Genomic DNA, 23,325 nt, shown 5'->3' with positions numbered 1-23,325 from the left:
TCATTTTTGGTGAAAAGACATATCTTCGAAATCCTACTCACTTTCGAGAAAAAAATTCGACTATGTATGGAATTTTTCAACAAAATTGAAAACTTTCAAATCGTTCTAAAAAAATTATCTTCAATTGCATAAGTTGATTACAATCATTTTTGGTGAATAGACATACCCCCGATATCCTACCCAGTTTCAAGAAAAAAATTCGAGAAATTGAGAAATTGAGAAATTTTTCGACGGAAAAAAAAAATTTCAAATCGTTTTGGAAAAATTGTCTTCGATTGCGGGGGTCAATTACAATCATTTTTTGTGAATAGACATACCCCAAAAATCCTACCCACTTTCGAGAAAAAAATTCGAGAAAGTGTGAAATTGACGGGTGAAGGACGAATAGAACTTTAAACGTTAATAACTTTTAAACAAAGCCTCCATCAACAAATTGGTATTCTTGATTTTCGTCTTATTTTGGCCCCTAGAATCTGCCATTAAAATTTTTCCCAGGGTTGACCTAACACCCTGTATATGGGACGCTTGAAGGCGATCATCAACGAACACAGTGGAGCACGTTCGACTCAAGTTGGCGCTATCGTGCGCGAAACAGAGCTTGAAACGTCTTTACGTCACCAATTAATGGTACCGTTAATCTGATTATCGGGGTCGACCTTGACCCGGTTGGTGTACGGTTTGCAAACCCCCGTACGAACGGAAACGTTCGGTTTCTCTTTACGCGGGAACCAATGGAGGACAACGCGAACAAGTAATTGCTGAGTTTTAATCGTGGAAGAGAAAACATTGGCTGACAGAGTCATCGATGCGCGGCCGTACAATAACACGGTAAAATACCGTAATATGCATGACCGGGGACGGAGTTGATTGCGTGTAAACACGGGAGAATATCTCGCAATACGAGGAACAAACACAAACAAACCGAAAATCTTGGCTGGCGAATTATAAAACCTTCGTCGAAGAATTTTATTTTTATTTTCAAATTTAAATATACTTATTTAAAAATAAATTTATAAATAAATAAAATTCTTCGACGAAAAGCTTCTTCGTTAAAAAATAAATTTAATTCAATTTAATTGGATTGAATTTATTTTATTCAATTTAAATAAGTATATTTAAATTTAAAAATAAATGAAATTCTTCGACGAAGAATTATAATTCACCAGCCAAGATTTTCGATCTGTAATAAGTATATAAATAAGTATATTTAAATTTAAAAATAAATAAAATTCTTCGATGAAGGCTTTATATTTATTTAATTTTTTAAATAAGTGTATTTAAATTTTGGGTTCTATCAAAGGAACGACTCCATTTTGAAACGCAGAGTACCTATGAATTCAACGAGTTTGTTTAAATTTACAAAAAAAAAAAACACATACAAATCTCGCAAAGATAAGAACGTTTGCAATTTTTCTCGTTGAATTTTCGACATTTTCTCGGTTTGATTAACGATACCAAAATCATCAATAATTTATTTTGATAAAATTCGTCATTCCAACTTTGAGGATATTTTATATTAAAAAATAGATATTAGTCGCTATTTGTTCCTGTAAAAAAATTTAATTTTGTCTATATACACGTTCATACAGATGTGTAATCGTGAGAAAAAATTCGTAATCGTAAATAAATTGTCATAGTTAGTTAGATGGTAGAGAGAAGCGATGAAATAACGGGACTGGATGTACCAGCTGTATCTGATCGCCGTGGACGGAATCGTATCGCCGCCCAGCAAATAAATCACGCCTGTGAAAACGGGGGCGCGAATCGAAAGAGTTTATCTCCCGTTTAACGGAACGCTGGATGCGAATATCGCGCGCCGGTATGGCGATAGTTGATCCACTGTTGGGAAAAATTCGTACGATCGTACGGAGGCTGATATAACTTTGGAAGAAAGATATTTCGCGAAACGAATCGTGTGATATATTGCATGGATCCATAAAGAATGCCCCCGAGCTATACTCACTGTATAAAAAAAATTTGTTCCGTCCATACATTATATATTTATCACGATGGCTATTAATCGTTTGTGCGATTCAGAATCCTGAGTTATAGTGAAATCAATCGATTTGAAATATTTCCAAATTCCAAAATTTTTCGAATCACGGCGTGTAGAAAATTGGAAATATGGTTAATTACTTGTTATTTTAAGGAACTTTCAAGGTGGTAAAGTTGCTTAAAAGTTTACAAGCATTGAAGTTCATTGATTGTAAACAAATCAGGAAAAAACGGTGAAATTTTGATCGATAATTATTTATTTCTTTCTATTGTATTCAGTGACAGTCGAAAAAAGAAGCATGTAGAAAATTGGAAATATTGAACGAGGTTAATTACTTGTTATTTAATAAACCTACAAAGTAGTAAAGTTGCTTAAAAGTTTACAAGTATTGAGGTTCATTGATTGCAAACGAATCAGAAAAAACGGTGAAGTTTTGATCGATAACTATTTCTTTCTTTCTATTGTATTCAGTAACAGTCGAAAACAAAATTTCACAACAGCTGATGGGGCAGATAGGCGCCATCTTCGTTTGGGCGCCATGATGCGCAAGGCAGATGCGCAAGAGGTTACTCCATTGAGTGACGCGGTTAATACTGAAAGTTTGTAAGAAGGAATTTCTGTTGGATATTTTCAATATTTTTATTTTTATTTGTAGTATTTTGATCTCCAAAAGTAATATTAATTAATTTTTTCTTATGATATAAAATATAATATCGTTCTATGATTTTTGTTTTTATGAAAACAGTAACGAATACAGAATCGTTTGCATTTTACTCGTCACCAAATAGTCATCCGTGTATTTTTATACCAAATTTGAAGGATTCAGAGTTTATTTTACTTTTATATCGCACCGTATGAAAATTGTATTCATGCACAGCGCGGTGTTAAAGCCGTGCTTCAGCATGGCTGTTATTAAGCCTAGTCCAAATGCACAGTATTTTGGTCCTGATATATGGTTCGTTCGCCTGAGTGACCCAGAAACGGTATTCCACAATTAATTCGAGGATACGTTACATTTGGAACGAAATAGCGACACGCGTGACGACAGTAAATCGAAATAATCCGAAAATACAAACATAAAAGCAAAAACAAAAATAACTCGAACTCTATACATACACGAATTCTCGATAAAATGTTAAAAATATTCTAACAACGCTTAAAAGAAATCCTTAACAAACGCTGCAATATCAGAAAACAAAAATGAAACGTGAATTTTGCAAAATTCTCAGATCATGTATACTCTGTATAATTTAAAAATGTGCCCCGGATATACTCTGACGTAAAAAAAAAAACTATCAAAAAATCGAGCTTGTAGAGTTCATCGAGGGGTCTTGGAAAACTGGGAAGGCGCCTTTTAATTAATTTTAATTAATAAATGTTAAAAATATTCTAACAACACTTAAAAGAAATCCTTAACAAACTATGCAATATCAGAAAACAAAAATGAAACGTGAATTTTGCAAAACTCTCATCATGTATACTCTGTATAATTTAAAAATGTGCCCCGGATATACTCTGACGTAAAAAAAAAAACTATCAAAAAATCGAGCTTGTAGAGTTCATCGAGGGGTCTTGGAAAAGTGGGAAGGCGCCTTTTAATTACCATAGGCCGAGCTCTCGAAATTCCCGGCATAATGAAATCTCGCTTATCCACGGTTTAATAACCAAGTTAATTTCCAGGGCCTGGTTCTCCCGCCGGACCGTTAAAATCTTCGACCCATTAATCTTTTCACGGTGGCGTTCTCGTCCCGGAACCCGCCACTAGAACTTCGACACCTAATTACCGCTATTTGCCATCCCGTGGAACTTTTCGTAGCCTGGCCCCGTCGTAAATTGAGTCGTCCCGTTGGATCGTCGACCTCTCGCGTCCCCCTCGAACGCCCCGACCTTCGAGCCCGCGATCACACAGGTCGACGAACGGAGACCCTCGTTAAACGCATTTATTAATTTTGCATAGCTTCGAACAATTAAGGGACCGTTTATACTTTGGGAGCTCGAACGCGTGCTGTGCAGAACGATCCTGGAAGGACTAAGATCATGGTTCTTTTCCCCTGATTTTCCCCTCTTTTCGATCAGATTCCTCTGAAATATTACCAACCTTAACTCGTAACAATCCCCCATAACACCGTGCGATTTTCGAGTCACGTATTTCGGAATATTTATACTTCGAAAATACCCGCTTTCCTGGTGCCCGCCATTTTGATTTTCCTGGTAACAGTCACGAGGCAAAATATTTATAATAATTAAAATAACTGTGTATACGATTTCTCATAGATTCTCACGCGAGCTAAAAATAATTTGTTTCGGGAGTTCGAAAATTATTTTTTGAATTATTTTAGAATTACGGTTACGAAGCAGAATATTTACGATAATTAAAATAACTGTGTATATAATCTCCTAGTTTTTTAACTAAAAATAATTTATTTCAGGGGTGCAAAAATTATTTTTTTAATTATGTTAGAATTATGTTAGTGTTGAACATGCAAATCGTCCTATTTTTATTTCTGGGTATGGTTGCCCCTCACTGCTTCTAGTCTCTCCTTGGATTGTCGTCTAAAGTCTCACCACGTATTGTACTGCTGTATTTTATTTTATAATATTTTATACTTTATTTTATAAATATTTTATTTTTATTTTATAATATTTTATAAATATTTTGTTTATTTTATACTTTATTTTATAAATAAATCTTGCAATCTTTTATTTAATCCGGGTGAAGAACGTTGTTCGAACCTACAAACACCAACAGTTACAATAAAATACTAAATGTTTTGTTGAAGGCAGAAGAAAAACATTTTATCGTGGATGGCGATAAAAAATTGAGGAAAAATTGTTGCTCGAAAAGGGCGCGAGTAGGAAAGATCGCGACATCTAATTATATTAACGCGATTCGCGTCATCGATTAACTCGCCTTTCGTCGATTTGCGCCATTAAGCTCCGGTCGAATTACCGTACCACTAAATCGACGTCCGTCTCTCTCTATTTGGTCGTCCTGTTAACGAGAAATTAGCATGTGCGGGGCTGCTCGCAAAGCAGCGACGGGTTAAACCGATTAGCGTGAATCGATGCGCCCCGGAACCTTCGGCCGCGACCGCATTAACGGGGCACGCACAATGGGCGACGACGCCTCGCCTCGACGCCCCACGGTGGCCCACCGAAGTCTACGCGAAAACGAAACGCGTCGAACGTAACTCTATCCGTGCCTCGACGCGAGCGTTGCACCTCAAATTCACCATTTCTCGAATAAAGGTTTCGTTTGAAATTGTTTACTTGAGTCCTTTTTAATAAATATACAATTTAACATGCGTAAATTTATCGGTCAACATTTGTATAATGTTATAACGTTCGAATTTATAAGCCACATTATCATGCATTCTGCATTATATTTTTTTAAATTATTATTCACTTTGATGTAATGGCTAACGAATAAATCACCTGTTCGTGTTTGCAGCTCGTTAAATTAATATTGTAATATTACACGATACATGCAGACATGTATGAATTATTTGGTAACGTCGTTGTGGCGGTTGAAAAGCAAAGTATACTGCATATTTACTTGTCGTTGGCCGTAGCGCGTTGGGAACGCTGGTCCTCGTGCGGTCATCGAAGTGCAGCATCATTCGGCCGCGTGCAGTATACGGGATGGGTGGTGACCGCTCCGGAGAAAAAAAAAACTCTTTCTCTCTAGTCTCTTTGTTCTTTGAATTATTTCTGTACTGATATACATTGTCGGGTTATATTTATCGAGTTTGGTAATTGTTAATATAATTAAAGTAATTTTGTTAATTATATAATTAAAATAATTGTGTTAATTGATATAAAAAAAGTGATAATGTTATATCACAAACAGAAAATTGTGTATATTAATATTAATCGCAAACTGAGTGGATTTATCATCCGTTTCAGGTTGATCTGAAACCTCTGCGGGAGGCGACGATCGCCGTCCCGACGCCGAAGATCTCCGAGAAGCGGAAGGCAGAGGAAGCCGATGCCAGCAAGGATTTGAAGAAGGTGAGAGAGCCTCAAACACCAATAATAGATAAAAATTACATTTATTCCAGTCGAATTTCCAAATCCCACTATCTCGAATAATTAATATATTATCGTCGAACATTACCAGATTCGATCAGAAATAGCCTCTAATTCTCAAGAAAATATCCCCTGCAGAATCTAAATTCGTATTCCATTAAATCCAATGTGTTTTCCATGTCGTACGAGGCATTAGAAACTTTTACGAAATTATGAAAAAATCCCTCTAAATTAAATTTTTAATTTTCCCTTTTCTATTATTTTACAATTTCACGCGATTGTTTTCCCTGCTTTTTTGCAACCCTCGTCGTTGTCCAAATGTTAAAATCGCCTCGTTTGGTGTTCCGGGATTATATTAAGAAGCTCTGTGCACGAAGTAAAAAAAAAAAAAAAAAAAATAGAATAGCGTGGAGCGTCGATGAGCCTCTCCAAAATCTATTTCGAAAGCCCCGGGAGCCAACGATGCCAGCGGCGGGCTCGTTGGCTACCGAAATCGGTATAACTGGTCCGAAACGGAGCGCGTATTTCATCCACTTGTCGCGTATCTCGGTCGTTCTCGTCGATATTCGACGCCGTCACGGGCCGCGTCCTCGTTAGTCCACAACGGCCAGTCGTCATTAACGAAGCAAACGCTCGTGAACCCGTCTATCTTTCGGAATTAGACGTTGTTCTTCGTCCTCGTCGCCGTTGAATATTCGCCTCGACGCCCGCCGGTGCCACGTCGAGGACTTTCTCGATCCCCCGATCGTTCCACGGGACTTCCGTTGTCTCGCGTCCATTATCGCGTTACGGAACGTTCGAGAGACATTCTCTGCAGCTCTCGGAGAAATAATAAATCTTGAACAAATTTCTCCTCCCCTAGATTCTTAGAAATTTTTTTATTATTTACTAAATTAAATTTTATTTTTATTATTTTTTTATCATTTGAGAATTTTTATTTTTGATATTTTTGACAGCGACTAGAAAATATCTCAATTTTATTTGATGCAAAATTTTTGAAAATTAGTTCGTTTCTTTTGACCCTCTCGAATAAATGAATTTCTATTTTTTTCTTGGAATTACGAAACAGTACACCGAAATAAATAATTATTAACCATCGTTTTACAATAACAGGAAAATATTTTTCTACTTCGGGTGAAATCCTAGACAAACAATCTAGCCTTCGATTATTATAAATAAACAACGTGCGTCGGAATTCGGACTCGGCGCGAATATTGTTTAAATAAAGTTTGACGTCGATTCGATCAAACGTGTTTTTCGCCGTCAAACTGTTCCGTGACATAAACAGGAAAATCGCGCAAGACATGACGTGAAATTTTAACAGAATTTAAACTCAAAGCAAAATCGCTGTGCAGCTCTGACGACGTTCTCGCTAAAATTTTCCGTTAATATGATTGCAAACTTTTTTATCTAACAACAGGGGGTGAAACCGATCCGAAAGTATTCGATAAAATGAACAACAAAATCTCGAGTAATTTGTTTTTCAAATATCAGTCATAACAATTAAATTAATGGAAATAAATAATTAAATATTTTTCGAAAAATTTTCCATCATCGAGGCTGGGAACAGAATGTGTACAAATTAGTAGCGTTCAAAGAATAGTGGAAAAAGCTAGAAAAGAGCGCGAAATGTTTCATCCCTTTGCGCTCGAGTTCGTCCCCCCCACCACCCTTTGACCACGATGTTTCGCTAATTTCGCTGTAATTACCACGCGGGAGCAGCGGCTAGCGGATAATTTACCGTCGGTTGTTTATTTTTTCAGTGTCAGAGGAAGTTTGTTTGCCGCCCCCCCCCCCCTTTTTCTTCCCTTTTCTCTGGAACCGGAGATCCACTCGAAATTAATTGCTGAAGGCAGCGCTTAAAGTCTTAACCCAGGGACTACTCCAACGCGGTGGACTTTGTTAATCCGCCATTAATCCACGTAAACAGGCGCAAGGAACTCGAAATAAATTCCCCGTGAAGCTTTTCCTCTCCAAATTGTTCCTTGCGTTGAACGCAAATATTTGACGCCATGACAGTTCGGGCATCAGAACTCATCTTTTGTTCGAATGGCAAAAAATAGAAATATTTATAAGTGAAATGATATATTCGATGTTTTATAATATTCTTCAACCGATAGTGATGTCATTTAAAATTTTGCAATTTGTTAGTATTCGTATTTTAAAGAGTTCCAGGCGACGGTCACCGGTGACCCCCATGGTTCACAGCATTCGTTCGTCGAATTCTTGATAAATAAATTGGAAAAATGGATACGATATAAATTCCCCGAGTAGCTTTTGTACATATCATTCTGAATATTTAACTCTGCCGCCATGACAGTTCGTGTATAAGAACTCATCTTCTGCTCGAATCGCAAAAAATAGAAATATTTGTAAGTCGAACGTTTTATAATATTCCCAACCGATAACAATGTTATTTAAAATTTTGCAAGTGTCAGTATTCGTATTTTGAAGAGTTCCAGGCGACGGTCACCGGTGACCCCCATGGTTCACAGCATTCGTACGTTGAATTCTTGATAAATAAATTGGAGAAATGGATACGAAATAAATTCCCCAAGTAGCTTTCGTACATATCATTCTAAATATTTAACTCTGCCGCCATGACAGTTCGTGAATCAGAACTCGACTTTTGCTCGAATCGCGAAAAATAGAAATATTTATAAGTAGAATGATATATTCCATATTTTATAATATTCTCAACCGATAATAATGTTATTTAAAATTTTGCAAGTGTCAGTATTCGTATTTTGAAGAGTTCAAGGCGACGGTCACCGGTGACCCCCATGGTTCACAGCATTCGTTCGTTGAATTCTTGATAAATAAATTACAAATAAAGATCCCAGAGGGAAAAATAGATACAAAATTCTAATATTGTTAATTAAAGCCTGAAGTATAATTTTTATTATTACAGTAAAGTACAAATTTATGGTTTTGGGAATAAAGTTAGAAAAGGCGTTTGAAAATCGTTGCATCGACAGTTCTGGTACAAAAATAATTTCGATTTCCAGCTACCACCGATCGTTGTAGGAAAATAGTATCGAACTCGGTCGGCGGGAAAGTCGCCGCGTCACTCGACTTCCGGAGACGTTCGAGATCTTGATCTCGATCTCGAAAGGAACTAATACTTCTGATGAAGATTGAAAAGACCTCGAGGAGCTTTCGAGCTCTCCTTTTCACCTTTTGCCGGGCTATTCTGCAAATTTGTATGGGATCTAGTTATACGAAAGTTCCGAATCACTTTGAAGACGTTGGGTGGATCTTGAAAATCGTCGTGGAACGATCTTCGTGTGAAAATTCGTGAGAATAGAAAAGTTTTTTTCGACGTCGCTTTTCTCGTGTTTGGCTTTGCAAATTCTGAGATTCGAACGATTTTGACTAAATTGGCGAGAAAAAAAAAATAAATATAAAATCAACAGGCTATCTCAACATGTACATTAGATATAAAATTATTTTATTTTGCCTTCAATATTTTACTTTTTAGGAAAGAAATACAAATAAATGTTTATTTTACGCGATCGTTATAAGCACAAAGGTTAATTATTGCTTTTCGCGGGAGTTTCACGGAACTAATTTACCATCGTAAATCGTCGAAAACAATTTAATTTACGTGCTTGTACTTCGTTAATTGGCAGTGGTCCGCCATTTTCAGTCGCGATAACAAAAGAGTCGCTTCTCGAGGGCCCCTCGGTTCGTGCGTCGCTTCGTTTGTCGATGTTTCGTTACAGCGAATTTTCACCGACACAATGAGCGCGATTTTCACTCACGGTCCCATTGAATCACGTTCCACGGGCGAGATGAAACGACAAAAACCGCGATTCGACGTTTTTCTCTCTTCGAACACGCGCGCCACTAAAAGAAGCATAAAATTCGGGCAACCGCGATTCGTTAAAATCGACACACGCCAAGTAACCAGACTCTCTTTCGATTTCGAAAAACCGAACAAATGAAATTTTTTTGCACGACAGAAAATGGAACCTGGATAATGAAATGGGAAAACAATATATTAATAGATTTTTCACTAGTATTCCTGTGCTCTCCGTTTGGCTACATTCCATTAAATTAATTTGCCTCTATAAGAGTCGCTTGGTAGCAGAAATATGATCTTTTGATATCGACAAATCGAATAAAAGAAATTTTTTTTTGCTCGATGAGAAAATGGAGACTGGATAATGAAATGAAAAACTGTATTCGATTTTTTAGTAATATTTCTGTGCTCTCTGTTTGGCTAGTTCCCATGAAATTAATTTCCCTCTATAAGAGTCGCTGGTAATTTGATCGTATCGAAGATTTATAACAGGGTGTTCGGCCATATCTGGGAGAAATTTTAATGGGGGATTCTAGCGGCCAAAATAAGACGAAAGTCAAGAATACCAATTTGCTGATGGAGGCTTCGTTAAAAAGTTATTAACAATTAAATTAAAAAATTTCAAATCGTTCTAAAAAAATTATTTTTAGCTGCAGTGGTCAATTACAATCATTTTCGGTTAATAGGTATATCCCTGAAATCCTACTCAGTTTCGAGAAAAAAATTCGAGAAGCTGTGAAATTTTTCAGCAAAATTAAAAAATTTCAAATCGTACTAAAAAAATTATTTTTGGTTGTAGGGGCCCATTATAATCATTTTTGGTGAATAAACATACCCCCGAAATCCTGCGCATTTTCGAGAAAAAAATTCATTACGAGCTGAACTTTAAATGTTAATAACTTTTTAACGAAGCCTCCATCAACAAATTGGTATTCTCGATTTTTGTCCTATTTTGGCCTCTAGAATCCCCCATTAAAATTTTTCCCAGGGTTGGCCGAACACTCTGTCTACCGTAGAATAGAAATCCAGTGACTTTTCGATTGGAAACGGAACTGTATAAAATTTCCAACCAATTTTATTCAAAAATTGTTAGAAAAATTCTGCTCGTCACAAAAATTAAATTCACGAAGTTGGACCGTAAAAAATTATTCAAAAAATAAATCACTGTTATTACCGTGTATTCTATGAAAACGGTGTGACATAGATTTTCAAGAAATTAATATATTTTGTTGTTAAAAATTGTTCGAATTTTCCCTCGAAACGAGGGAAAACAAATTGCAGGAGCGTAAGACTGTGAAAAAAAAGATGTCGACGGGAGCGAGAACGATTAGAGAACATGGACAAGGGAGAGAGAGGTGGAACAAGAGAGGTTAACTCTGCGGAATCGAAGGACGCTTGGTGTCGCGTTAACACGCCGAAAACTCCACCCACCGCGTCGAGGAACTCCCGGGTGCAGTTGTTGCAGCCTGTTGCTGTGCGACGTCGACGCTTTCCGAGCGTCGCCCCGGGAGAAAAATTCTCCCTCGACGAAACAGGACCATTCTAGTCGTCTGGCGAACGAAAAAACATCCTCGAAATCGGAGCGGTTCGAACGGGGTTTTCGCTATTGAAACACGCGCGTGGGGTCGTTCAACGCGTTCGATTCACATACCAGTCCTCTCAAATTGTCCACGAAAACGAAACTTTGTTTCCCTGACGACTGAAAAGTGGCTACAATTTATCTTTGGACTTGTTTTTACAGTTATAATTCAAGATTCCTAATATAGATTTATTTTCTCCAACGTGCAATCTTTAAAATTAATTAATAAACATTGATTACACATAAGGGATCCCTCAAATTGTTTAGGTGAACAAAATTTTGTTTTCTGACGATTCGAGAGTAGCCACAATTATTTTTACCAGTCAAAATTCAGGATTTATTTTATAGTACGCGTCTTATTATTTAGGCTTACCAACTACTTATTCTAAAATCCCTAACCTATGACTAGAAACTAACTAACCTAACTTAACCTAGTTGACATAAGATGGCGCGTCGACCGCCCGCAACACGCCGCTGGTCGCTACATTAAGGAATACAGTGTCGCCGCCTACGGGACAGTGGGCCCACCCGAACATATGGTCGAACGCTCTGTATAATATAAGATTGAGAGTCTAATGTTACAAAATTCGTGTATGAACGTTATAAATATAAAACTTTTGCAACGACGAGCTTCAACAACCTGACCACCCACACCATAACAGAAGAGAATTCGAGATTTTGATAATTTCGATAATTTTTAATAAAACTCGATATAAATGTATTGTAAGGGTTTGTAATTTGGAATGTAAAAAGGTTAGAGGCGTTTTATAGCGCTGTTGGAAGATTGATGGCTTCGGTGAAAATTTTAGATCGATCGATTTGAAGATATTTGACCCGGGGATCCTTTTAACGCGAGCGTTCAATAAGCTTGTACCGCGGCTGGTATTCGCGCTTGTTACGGAGGGAAAGTTTGTCCTTTCACGGTTGAAAGGAAGCACCGAAGAAAGGACGCGAACCTAAATGGCAAGGATCTTGGGCAAAGATTTTGGCGCCGCGGAGGAACCTTTGAGCCAGCCGTAAGAGGGTCGAAAAAAAAAACAGAGAATACTCTTTGGAAAATAATCCCGAAAGTAAGAACCGGGAAGCTCCTCCAGTGACTTTGAAGCTTTAGAATACTGCGGGACGGAAACCATAATCTTTTGTGTAAATTTATTTCAAACGTCCCTGGAATTTCGCTTTCCAACGGAGCCCGTTCCTTTCGCGTGGAAAATTTCCTGGAGCATCCCTCTTGGATCACAGGCCCGGTTTTACCCTTTAAAACGATGCTTCGAGGTTCCTTTTTTTTCACTATTATTTAGTCGTCGGTATTTTGTACTATTTATTTTCTAATTTTGGGAAGGTAATTTTCACTTGGTATTTTCTTTTCTTTTTGTATAGTCAAAGAAGTTTCATTAAGGTAGAGTTAACTTTATAAAATTGTAATAATTTCTCAAAATCGTTACATGGATATATTTTTGAAATTACAATGCGTATAAAATTACTGTTTTAACATTCCAAGTTCTAAGAAAGGAATCATAGGCGAGGTATATGAGTAGACTTTACGCCTTATGGATTTTCGTGAATTTATTACAAATCGAAAACGAATTTTTAAGAAAAATCGACCTAAATTTCCCGGCGTAAAAAAAAATTTCAAATCGTTCTGGAAAAATTATTTCTAGTTGCAGGGGACAATTACAATCATTTTCGGTTAATAGGCATATCCTCGAAATACTAACCAGTTTCGAGAAAAAAATTCGAGTAGGTACTGAAATTTTTAGACGAAATCAAAAAATTTCAAATCATACTAAAAAAAATATATTTAGTTACAGGCGCCAATTACGAGCATATTTGGTGAATACACATATCCCTAAAATCCTGCTCACTTTCGAGAAAGAAATTCCTCATCGAAAATACAATGTCTGACCCTGTATCTCTGTTTCCCCTGAAATTTCATGCCTATGTTTAAAACGTCATAACTCCCGAACGAATTGGAGGATTTTAATTTTTCAAAATGCAAATGACGCGTATTTAAGTGGAGAATATGTAGAAATTCTAACAATATTGGAAAATTTGTTTCTTGACCACATAAAGTGAGAAAAACTCCATAAACATAGTTCAATTTTCAAACGACCACAATTCCTACAATACTTAATATATTTCAATGAAATTCATTCCTCAAGTAGATCTCATACATACCTACAGAAAAGTACTAAACAAAATTTCCCTAGAACGTCAAACAAATTTATTAAAAATCGACAAATGTCTCATCCGTTGCCATAATAATTCTACTTATCGATATCACGAATCAACCCCTCCATCGATAAATGTCCAAAAGGGGGGCGAAGGATCGAAAAACGAGAGCCACGTGGTGGTCCGTTTCGCGAGGCCAACGTCGAAGAAATCTCATCAGGCACGTTGGTAAAACGCGGCAAAACGAGGGTGGGTCGCCTAAACTAAACGGGGTTCGGAATTCGAGGGAGGTTTGCCCCCGGGCCACGCGTGGTGGGGATGGTCGATGGCGTAGAGGAGACATTGACTTGTAGACGGAAACCGTGGCTGGAAGTGGTCGCTGGAGGGCGGAAGGGAGGCCTTCAGGGCCCGGTCGATACAGCCGAAAGTCCAGAACGACGGGGGACGAGTGGCGCGAAAATTCGCGGGGTGGAAACGGACACGCCGGGAACGGCCAAGCGTGGTCTCTTTCTTGCTCCCCTTTTTTCCTTTCCACGGGCCGTAACTTCGCGAAGTTTCGACGTCCGCGTCTGGGAACTCGTAACACTTCATTTCACGCGATCCGGCGCGCTGTTTCTCTTCGCCGCCCCACCGGACCCAAAGGGAAAATATTAATGAAGTTTTCGTTCTCGTTTCTGGACAAGTTGGATCAGCCACTCGTTTCGCGGGGGGAATTCAATTTACCATAAATTACCGTCGTCGATTCAATTTCGGAGAAAATTCGTTTGACAATTATTATCGAGTGGCGTATAACGAGGCATAAATGGCGATTAAGTTGATCGGGGAGGAAATTAATGTTGAAATTTTACGTCGGGGACACACGCGATCCACGTGCAACTAAATATAGAATTTTTAAACCTGTCGTTTAATTTATTGTTTATTCGTATTTTCACTGAGTAGAGATCTACGAAATTTTAGCTTGTTAGAGAATCGATGATGCAGTGTATATTGTTTTGTTATGATTTTGTTCAGTCCGAATATGTCTCGCGAAGAGTAAGCATCGTCTATGTATGCACGCGTGTTTAACTTATTCTAAATATACATTTATATTGAACATTTATATAGAATGTGTCAGCTCATTACGAAACCCCAACATAGCTGTTATATATTTAATATTTTGTATCGTTTATTGTCGACGCTTGTGGCACGTTGGACACACTGGTCCTCGTCATCAAAACGTTAAGCATCATTGGGCGCGGTCAAGTACAGCAGTCTGGGATGGGTGACCGCTCAGTGGAACACCACACACGTACTTGTTACCATTATAATATATTATTTATCATACTATTATACCTCTCTATCGATCTTGCAATTGGGTATTAATTTGTTACCTGGTTATTACACATCATTAATATTATAAAAGTAGGAAAAAAAAATATCAACATCTAGGTTTCTCACCTAGAACTCCCTCCAACGCTTCTCCAGATAGAATTCCTCAATATTTATAAACTTAGACCTTCCCACTTGTTGCTAAAAATCACCAACATTTACCAAGTATATAGAGTGTTCGGCCAGTCCTGGGAAAAATTTTGAAGGGCGATTCTAGAGGCAAAAATGAGCCAAAAATTAAGAATACCAATTTATCGATCGAGGCTCCATTAAAAAGTTATTAACGTTTAAAGTTAAAGTGTGCGCTGTGCGCTGGTCGCCGTCTCACATGCGCAACTTTAAACATTAATAACTCTTTAACAAAGCCTCAATCAACAAAACACTATTCTTGATTTTCGTCTTATTTTAGCCTCTAGAATCTCCACAATCAAAATTAAAATATTAGTTTTAAAAAGTAATTTCTCTCGTAGTGATCGAGTGTCGAATTTATGAAAGAGAAACGAAAGACAGACTTGTTTGTCAAAGAGCGACGACGAGAGACACGCGTTCCATTAGCCCTTTCAATTATGTCGTTCCTGTTGCTATATCGATCGGTTCTGCAGAATTGTTTGCACGTTGCGAATTCGTGTTACACGTCCGGCTTAATCGGATTTACACGGGTCTATGTTTCGGCTAATTATTGTCTTAATTAAAACGTGCAACGCGTACAGGCGGCCCGAGAGAGAGAGGGGAGACGAGAGAGAACACCGAGAATATTAGGATCCATTAATGTAATGCTCCGTTTGTTCGGGGAGTGGGAAAATCGAGCATCCGGCTGTCGTTCCGAGGCTTTAATTACCGCGCTGATTAACAGATATTAAAACGAGACCAGCTCCTCCCCCTTACCCCCGCGATTTTCCGCGCCCGTTCTAACGTTCCGTCGGTGATCAACGACTGCGAACGAGATCGATATTCACACGGGATCGGCGGAATGAAATCGCGCGGGGACGTTTCATTTTTAACGGTCGAGGACCGTCGCGCGTCCGGGGCTTCGTAATATTAATTAATATCAAATTTAACAATTTCAATTCAACCGGGGTTTCCCCCCGTTTCGAGGTTTATTCCCCGGAAATTTTAACGAAGTATGTAAATTCGAGATTGAAACGGACGAAGGAACCCCTTTTTTTCGCGACCGCGTTAAGGAAAGGACGGTCAAATTGAAATCGTTTAAACGTTAATCAATTGTGTGTATTAAACGAACTCCCGCGAATTAAATGCCCCGGGAGTTTCTCGTCGAGATAAAATCCTAAATTAATTCCTCCGGGGCCGCTAAGTGGCTTCTTTGAAATGCATGAACGCCATAAACGTTAAGACTCGAAAGTGTCTTTTCCGGGGATTCACTTTCTGACAGGAGAATATGAATCTTGTGAAAAATTCAACGCCCCCTCAGACTCTAGGGTGCTTTGTCTCAGGAATCGATTAATATATTTTCGGAGTATATATTGCACTCGATACAATTTCCTTCAGGAGGAGGGGGAATTAATGGAGAAATTGGCTGATTAATTTTCCTCTTCGCGAAGCACGGATCGAGTTCTTTAAAGCATTTCACTCTTCGGTTCCATTTCTGATTAATGGACGCTTTTAATATGAATAAAATGTCACGAGGACACATATTTTTTATTCCACAATTTGGAAACATTTCTCCGCGTACGAATACCATTTCTGCAAATATTCGTTTCTGCTGCAAGCATTTTTTACTCTCGTTGACGTCCTTTCCCCAATATCGAGTCCATTCACCGTAACTTCGAAACGTTTCAAACCACTTAAATTATTCGTTATCGTTTTCTACCCAATATTGCGTTTCCATTCATCGTAACTCCAAAACCATTTCAAACCGCTTCAATTATTTGGGATCATTCTTTCTCCAATATTGCATTCCATTTACCATAACTTCAAACCACTTCAAACCACTTCAAACCGCTTCAAACCGCTTCGAACCAATTTCAAACTATGACATACATGGAATATCTTTTGAAATTTTGTCAATTCGATCTGAAAATACGCGATTTTTGTAGATTTGACGAGCCCCTAGAATCCAGGTGTTCTGTAACCTAATCCAAACCATTTCAAACCATTTCAAACCGTTTCAAACCGTTTCAAACTGCTTCAATTATTCGTTATCATTCTTTCCCCAATATTGTATTCCATTTACCATTACTTCAAACCATTTCAAACCATCTCGAACCACTTCAAACCGCTTCGAACCAATTTCAAACTTTGACATATGTGGAATATCTATCGAAATTTCGTCGATTCAATCTGAAAAAAAAAACGCGATTTTGGTAGATTTTGCGATCCTACCCTAGAATCCAGGTGTTCCGTAACCTAACCCAAACCATTTCAAACCATTTCAAACCGCTTCAATTATTCGTTATAATACTTTCCCCAATATTGCATTCCATTTACCATTACATCAAACCATTTCAAACCACTTCAAACCACTTCAAACTTTGACATAACGGAATATCTATTGAAATTTCGCCGATTCGATATGAAAAAACGCGATTTTGGTAGATTTGGCGACCCTACCCTAAGGTTCAAGTGTTCCATAACCTAATCCAAACCATTTCAAACCATTTCAAACCATTTCAAACCGCTTCAAATCAATTTCAAACTTTGCCATAGTTGGAATATCAACCAAAATTTCGTCGATTATCTCTGAAAAAAAAACGCAATTATTGGTAGATTTGACGAACCCCTAGAGTCCAGGTGTTCCGTATCGCGCTATATTTAGCGCAACTTGATTACGTCGGGCCAGATCGAACGACGAATAGGGATTTTCCGGACAACCGGCGGCGTCGTTGCTCAATGTCTCCTCTTCTCGTCGGCGCGATTGACGCGGCCAGTTCCGTTTTGCAGCGCGGAAACGCGCCGCGGGAACAGCAATGAAAGAATTATTGGCACGGGATCGAAGAGAGAATTAGTGTCAGCCGCGGGGTAAAGTTATTTCGGACGGTCGAGCGACGCACTGGCTGCTATAATTGAAGGCTGGTCGAGCGCGGAACGCTGGAACGCCGACGGTTCGCGGAGAACAAAGGGAAGATTGTTCCGTTTGGGATCGAAACCGCCCACGATATAGCCACTACGATCCGGAAATGATCGCGACAGGTCACGATTCCCTCTCTTTTTAGTTTTTTCACCCCCTCCTGGAAACCAAAATTTCGTTCGATTTTCACCTTGTCCGCGAAAAACGCTTTGTTTGCACGCTATCCCGTGACTCTTTATTATTTTACGTATGGCTTCGTTTGCCGAGCGTTCGACAACTGACTGGTTCACTCCCACGACACTGGTGGAACAAATAAGCAATTTTTTTCGAGCTATCATTATCACTATTTTAAGCAGTTTATTATTATCGTTCTCGAGAGATTTATGATCTTCAAGATACGGTAAACATATATACATCACACGAATGCGAGCAATTTATTATTCTCGAACCAACTCTCGAGATCACAATGGCGATATATTCGTATCGACCATCGATGATTTATTGTCTTCGAAACACGATAAACAAATTACATAAAAATTAAGATAAATTTTCGTACTTGCAATTTGGAAGGAACTGTGAAACAAAAATATGTCAGATTAATCGAGCTAGGGCAAACTAACAGGTTGACTGATATCCTTAGATACGTTGTCTAGGGATATTCCCGATATTTTTTCAAATTATAACAAATAGAAACATTCAATAGTATTCCTACTCTCTAAAAACAATATATAACCTATAAGCATCAAGGTTCATTTATCGTAAGCGCCGGTCACCGGTGACCACCACAGCAAACAACGTGACAACGAAGCAAAATATTAACCAAAGATAGAAATTAAAGTCGTCGACAATTCCTAAAAAAAGTTTCCCTGAACAGTTCGTCGAAAAAATGCTTTTTCTCCCCGGGTTACAGCGATCAAAGTTTTCCCGCGTAACGTTGACGTTGGTCCAAAATGGCGGAGTTCGAAACTTTGCGGTTTATCGCGAGACGCGTGTCTCGCCATCCAATTTTTTTCTTTCCCGTGCTGTATCAGCAGTGAAACACGAACTGTGTGCGTGGCCGACCGCATCGGTCACTATCTACCGGCTGACCAACCGCGGATGATAAATGTCGTTCCGAATTATTGCGCCGCCTTATCTCCGGCCGACGTTCCTATTTTCACGGCGATCCGTTAAGCCAGCCGTTGGAAATTTCGCGAACTTCTCGCTCGGGGTGCCGCGATCCCGCGATAAATAAACGCCTTTGTGCTCCGGGGCATGAAAATTTCCAGCGCAACATTTTTCTCTCGCGTGCAATTTACTCCCGCGTAACACTTTTTGAGGTTAGGCGAGGGTTTCAGAAACTCCCGCATTCTCAGCTTCTTGTTCGAGATAATTCTTAATCTCAAAAAGTCGAGATCGCTCACGGTCGTGCAACTCAATATTTTATTTACAGTTTACCATTAACAGTAAATAAAAAACAAAAAAAACAATTTCAATGAAGATAAATAATCGAGACGAATTTATCTTAGTTGAGCACAAGATGGCGCCCACTGACAGGAACTACACCGTTAAGAGGTTAGGTTGCTCTTGCCACGACTTTTCAGATTATTTTCGAAAGTTTTTGGCGACAGCAGTTAACCGGGTAGTCGGATGGCGATCGTGGTCCTCTTAAATTCTCCCCCTCCCCTACACAGTTCATTTTCCCTCCGCGTTTCCCGTACGGTTCACTTATCCAGTGCGCCCTTTGTTCCAGGCGAAATTGGAAACGAAAGCCCTGAAAGCGAAGAGGCCGGGATTCACGGACGAACGGTACAACGAGACCAGCTATTACGTGGAGAACGGTCAGTATATCCCCCCTATGTAGATCGTTTTATGTTTAATCCGCGAACGGTCCGTGATCCAGGACACTCGATATTATCCGATAAACGGTTCCCTGAAAGTGTCCCCCTCCGGAGAGTCGTTACGAACGCGACCGTGACGTGCACGCACGATTAACGGTTCACGCCCGGATTTATGATCGTTGATCGATCACTGAACCGATACCACGGGAGTCGTTGGGGTTCGCCGGCTAATGAGGCGACGTGGACGTTTTCGACCGTTCGTATCGAGGAGCCCAATGGACGAGGGACACACACGGTAACCTGATTTCACGTTAAACGCGCCCTGGCACGTTGCGTTTCGGTGCATCGGTTAACCGTAGATTCGCTCGAGAAGATCCGTGAATACGCACGGGTCTCCCACGGAGATCGTAAAGTAGTCGAAAATCACTTTCTCGCTCGTCGAGACTTATATATTAAAATCAACACATCTTTACGTTCACTATGTGTTCGTAAAATAAATCATTTTCGGTGGTCTTGTACGAACTGTGTTGTGTTAACTAAAGCCTATATTTACGCACAATGCTGTTTCCGTACTTACAGAACTGGCCCCTAAAAATCTGTGGGCCAGGAAAAAGGGGGTTCGCCAACTTAAATCTAATATTATCATCTAGTGACTTAGATTTTACTTAAACTAACTAAAACCAGGGATTTAACTAGATGGCGCTTGCTACGCCTGTGACGTTAGCCGCCACCGAACTTCTCCGCGTGGAGACCTCTCCAGGCTTCTGGAGAAACTAATCGGTCACGTGACATATATCGTCTTACGTAACCCGACCGGCAGTCTTTTCTTAGATGGCTTTTCTGTGCCACAACTTTTCTGTATACAGTTATTGGTGATCATATTCGTACACTATAATGGTGATAAATGTAACAAGTTTGTTATAAGTTGAGATATTTTGATACAGTGATGTCCATTTCTTTATACGTTGAGATATTTTGATACAGTGATGTCCATTTCTTTATACGTTGAGATATTCAAGTGTTTAAATTATAAAGAATTATTGTGAGTGGTTGTGGTACGTCGGAAACGTTGGGTCACGTCCGGTCACCCAAGTGCAGCATCATAGGGCCGTGTGCGCAGCGCAGGATGGGTTACCACTCGGCGAAAAAAACACGGTATTACGGGCCATTTATATTAAATCAATCGTATTCTGTGTCCACCTTCTAAGTAAGGTGTAATTACTTTCTCATTATTGTTTAAAAATGAACAAAAACTACTTCGAAAATAAGAAGACAGACAAGATATTAATATTTAGTAAGAATTAAACGGGGAAGAAAAATTCCTAATACTGTATTTCGATTCGTATGTAGAAATATGGAAAGTTTGATCTTAACTGGTGTCTATAGGAGAGTGGTGCAGTGCAGATGCTCATAACTTGACATTTACAATACTCAAGCTCACTTTCATTGCACGAGATCAGATTATAAGTTGTGTGCATCACAGTGTGAAATGTTTGGAATAATATGCCCCCCTCCAGAGAGATCGAGAAGAGAGGGTTAATAAAGTTCGAAAACGGGTATCGGGGAAGCATCGATCCGAAAGTAAACGAAAGACTTCCCTAATAAATCCCCCTCCCCCTCGACAAGTCTGTCGACACACCAAGCACCGCACGAACCACCGAGTTACCTATATTCCCGGCTCTCTCGTCGACTTGACTTCACCCTCCATTGGAAAATGTTCAGCGACACGAACGGTGGAACGAGCGAGAGACCGCGATACCCCGCCATTGATCGCCTCATCCGCGTTCGCGTCGACCTTACACCGGTAACTGCAGGTTTGCCCCGGCACTGTTCCGAGGTAATCGTGGATAATCCCGCGAATGGGCGCGATCCCAGCAATAATCCGACGAGTATTCACCACCTTCGACCGGGTTAGCGCAGTTAACGCGCGTGGCAATGGCAGCGAGAATCGAATGGGAAACGGGACGCCGACGGGGATAACCCGCACAAAAGAAGCTTTTTCGTTGTTGTCCCTTTCATCGACCCTCGCGCGCGATCTCCAGTCTCTTTCCTTCCCATATTCACCCGGTGTAATTGGGCGCTTTACAACGTCTTTCGACCCTAATTTCGCCCGTCCAACCACACGATTAACGGCTACATTCAAATGTATTTTTTTTTTTTTTTTTTTTTAAGTAGAAAGAGGTGCTTTTATTTTTGTTATTCAATGAGATAATCAAAATAAGGTCACAACGCGAAGGTAAAATGTTAAAAAATTTTAAGTACACAGTTTTTGTATGATGTAAAAAAATAATAAAAATTGATTAACAATGTTCAAAAATATTTTTCAAAATCGACAATCGAACAGTGTAGGTTTGACGATAGAACAAAGGATAATCACTTACATATGCTTCTGAATAAATTTTACTGTGCCTCGTGCAGTGGTACCTCGTTTACTGCATACTCGATCTATGCACTTAACGAGGTAACCAATTCTACGACTAGTGGACTCAATACAAATATACTTGTTGCTCGATACTGAACATCTAAGGCAATAATTAAGATAAAATAGCAAAGATAATTATTAACAATATGAAAAAGTATATTTATAAGAAATTTACACCGAATCGAAAATTAAAAATTGAACAGACAGCGGAGGTTTTTCCCACGATTGAGGGAATATTATTTCCTTCGCGATACAAAATCTTCATCTTTTTTTTCTATAGCAATTTACGGATTTTTATTGCTAAATTACTGAAAATGATTTTCCGGATTGTTTGCGAAGAAGGAAGTTGGACTTTTGTGCTTTCGACAGCTGGGGGGCGGGGGGCTGCGTGTCGTTTTAATTACGGTATCGACGTTAATTAAAAAGTGACGTTCGATGACTATCGTCGGGTCCGTTATTCCCGTGGCGGATCGATTTAGCCGCGTTCAGCGTTGTCGAGCAGAAACAGTCAGCTCGCGGTGACGCGAGACGCCCGGCTGGGATATTAGAATGCCCGGCCTAGCCGGTTTGAATTAATATCTCGATGAAAAAGGGCCTCCCCCGAGTCGATTTATCGAGTGTCGATACGTCCTGTAATTAAAGTACACCATCGCGGGCGTCGTCGTTCCGTGTTTCCACTTCGCGCGGCGCATTATCGACGTTCCGCGCGAATCGTTTGACGGACGGACGCTGCTTGACTGGCTTAGCTCGCCTCGTTAGCGGAACCAACGTTTATCCTTCGATAACAAAAGCTCGAAAAGTCGGAATCCATCGAACGACGTCGATGGCATAATTTCTTGGAACCGTTTGTTACGATACAAAGGCTTATTGTTACGTAAAATCTCCACTATTCGTTCAATTTTCAGTTTTCGATTTGGTGTAAATTTCTTGTAAATATATTTTTGAACATTGTTAATAATTATCTTTACTATTTTATCTTGATTATTGCATTAGATATTCACTATCTAGCAAGAAATAAATTTTGTATTGGGTCTACTAGTGGTAGAATTGATTACCTCGTTAAGTGCATAGATTGAGTATGCATTTAACGAGGTATTTCTATATGAGGCAAT

At 39.2% G+C, this 23,325-nt stretch overlaps 1 protein-coding gene across 3 annotated transcripts in view; it reads left to right on the top strand.

The window, feature by feature from the left end:
- Positions 1-23,325, top strand: part of LOC122404887 (RNA pseudouridylate synthase domain-containing protein 2-like) — a 257,493-nt gene that overhangs the window by 161,668 nt on the left and 72,500 nt on the right. For all 3 annotated transcript variants that reach the window (XM_043409226.1, XM_043409225.1, XM_043409224.1), the window contains 2 exons: positions 5,903-6,007; positions 19,704-19,791. In XM_043409226.1, the coding sequence (XP_043265161.1) occupies positions 5,903-6,007; positions 19,704-19,791 (193 nt within the window). The remainder of the gene's footprint in view (positions 1-5,902; positions 6,008-19,703; positions 19,792-23,325) is intronic.

This window comes from Colletes gigas, unplaced genomic scaffold, assembly GCF_013123115.1.
Source record: "Colletes gigas isolate AHSC1104 unplaced genomic scaffold, ASM1312311v1 Colletes_gigas_Sc00003, whole genome shotgun sequence".
NCBI classification, from domain to species: domain Eukaryota; kingdom Metazoa; phylum Arthropoda; class Insecta; order Hymenoptera; family Colletidae; genus Colletes; species Colletes gigas.
The sequence above is the reverse complement of the archived record's forward strand: the minus strand, read 5'-3'. Positions and strand labels throughout refer to the sequence as shown.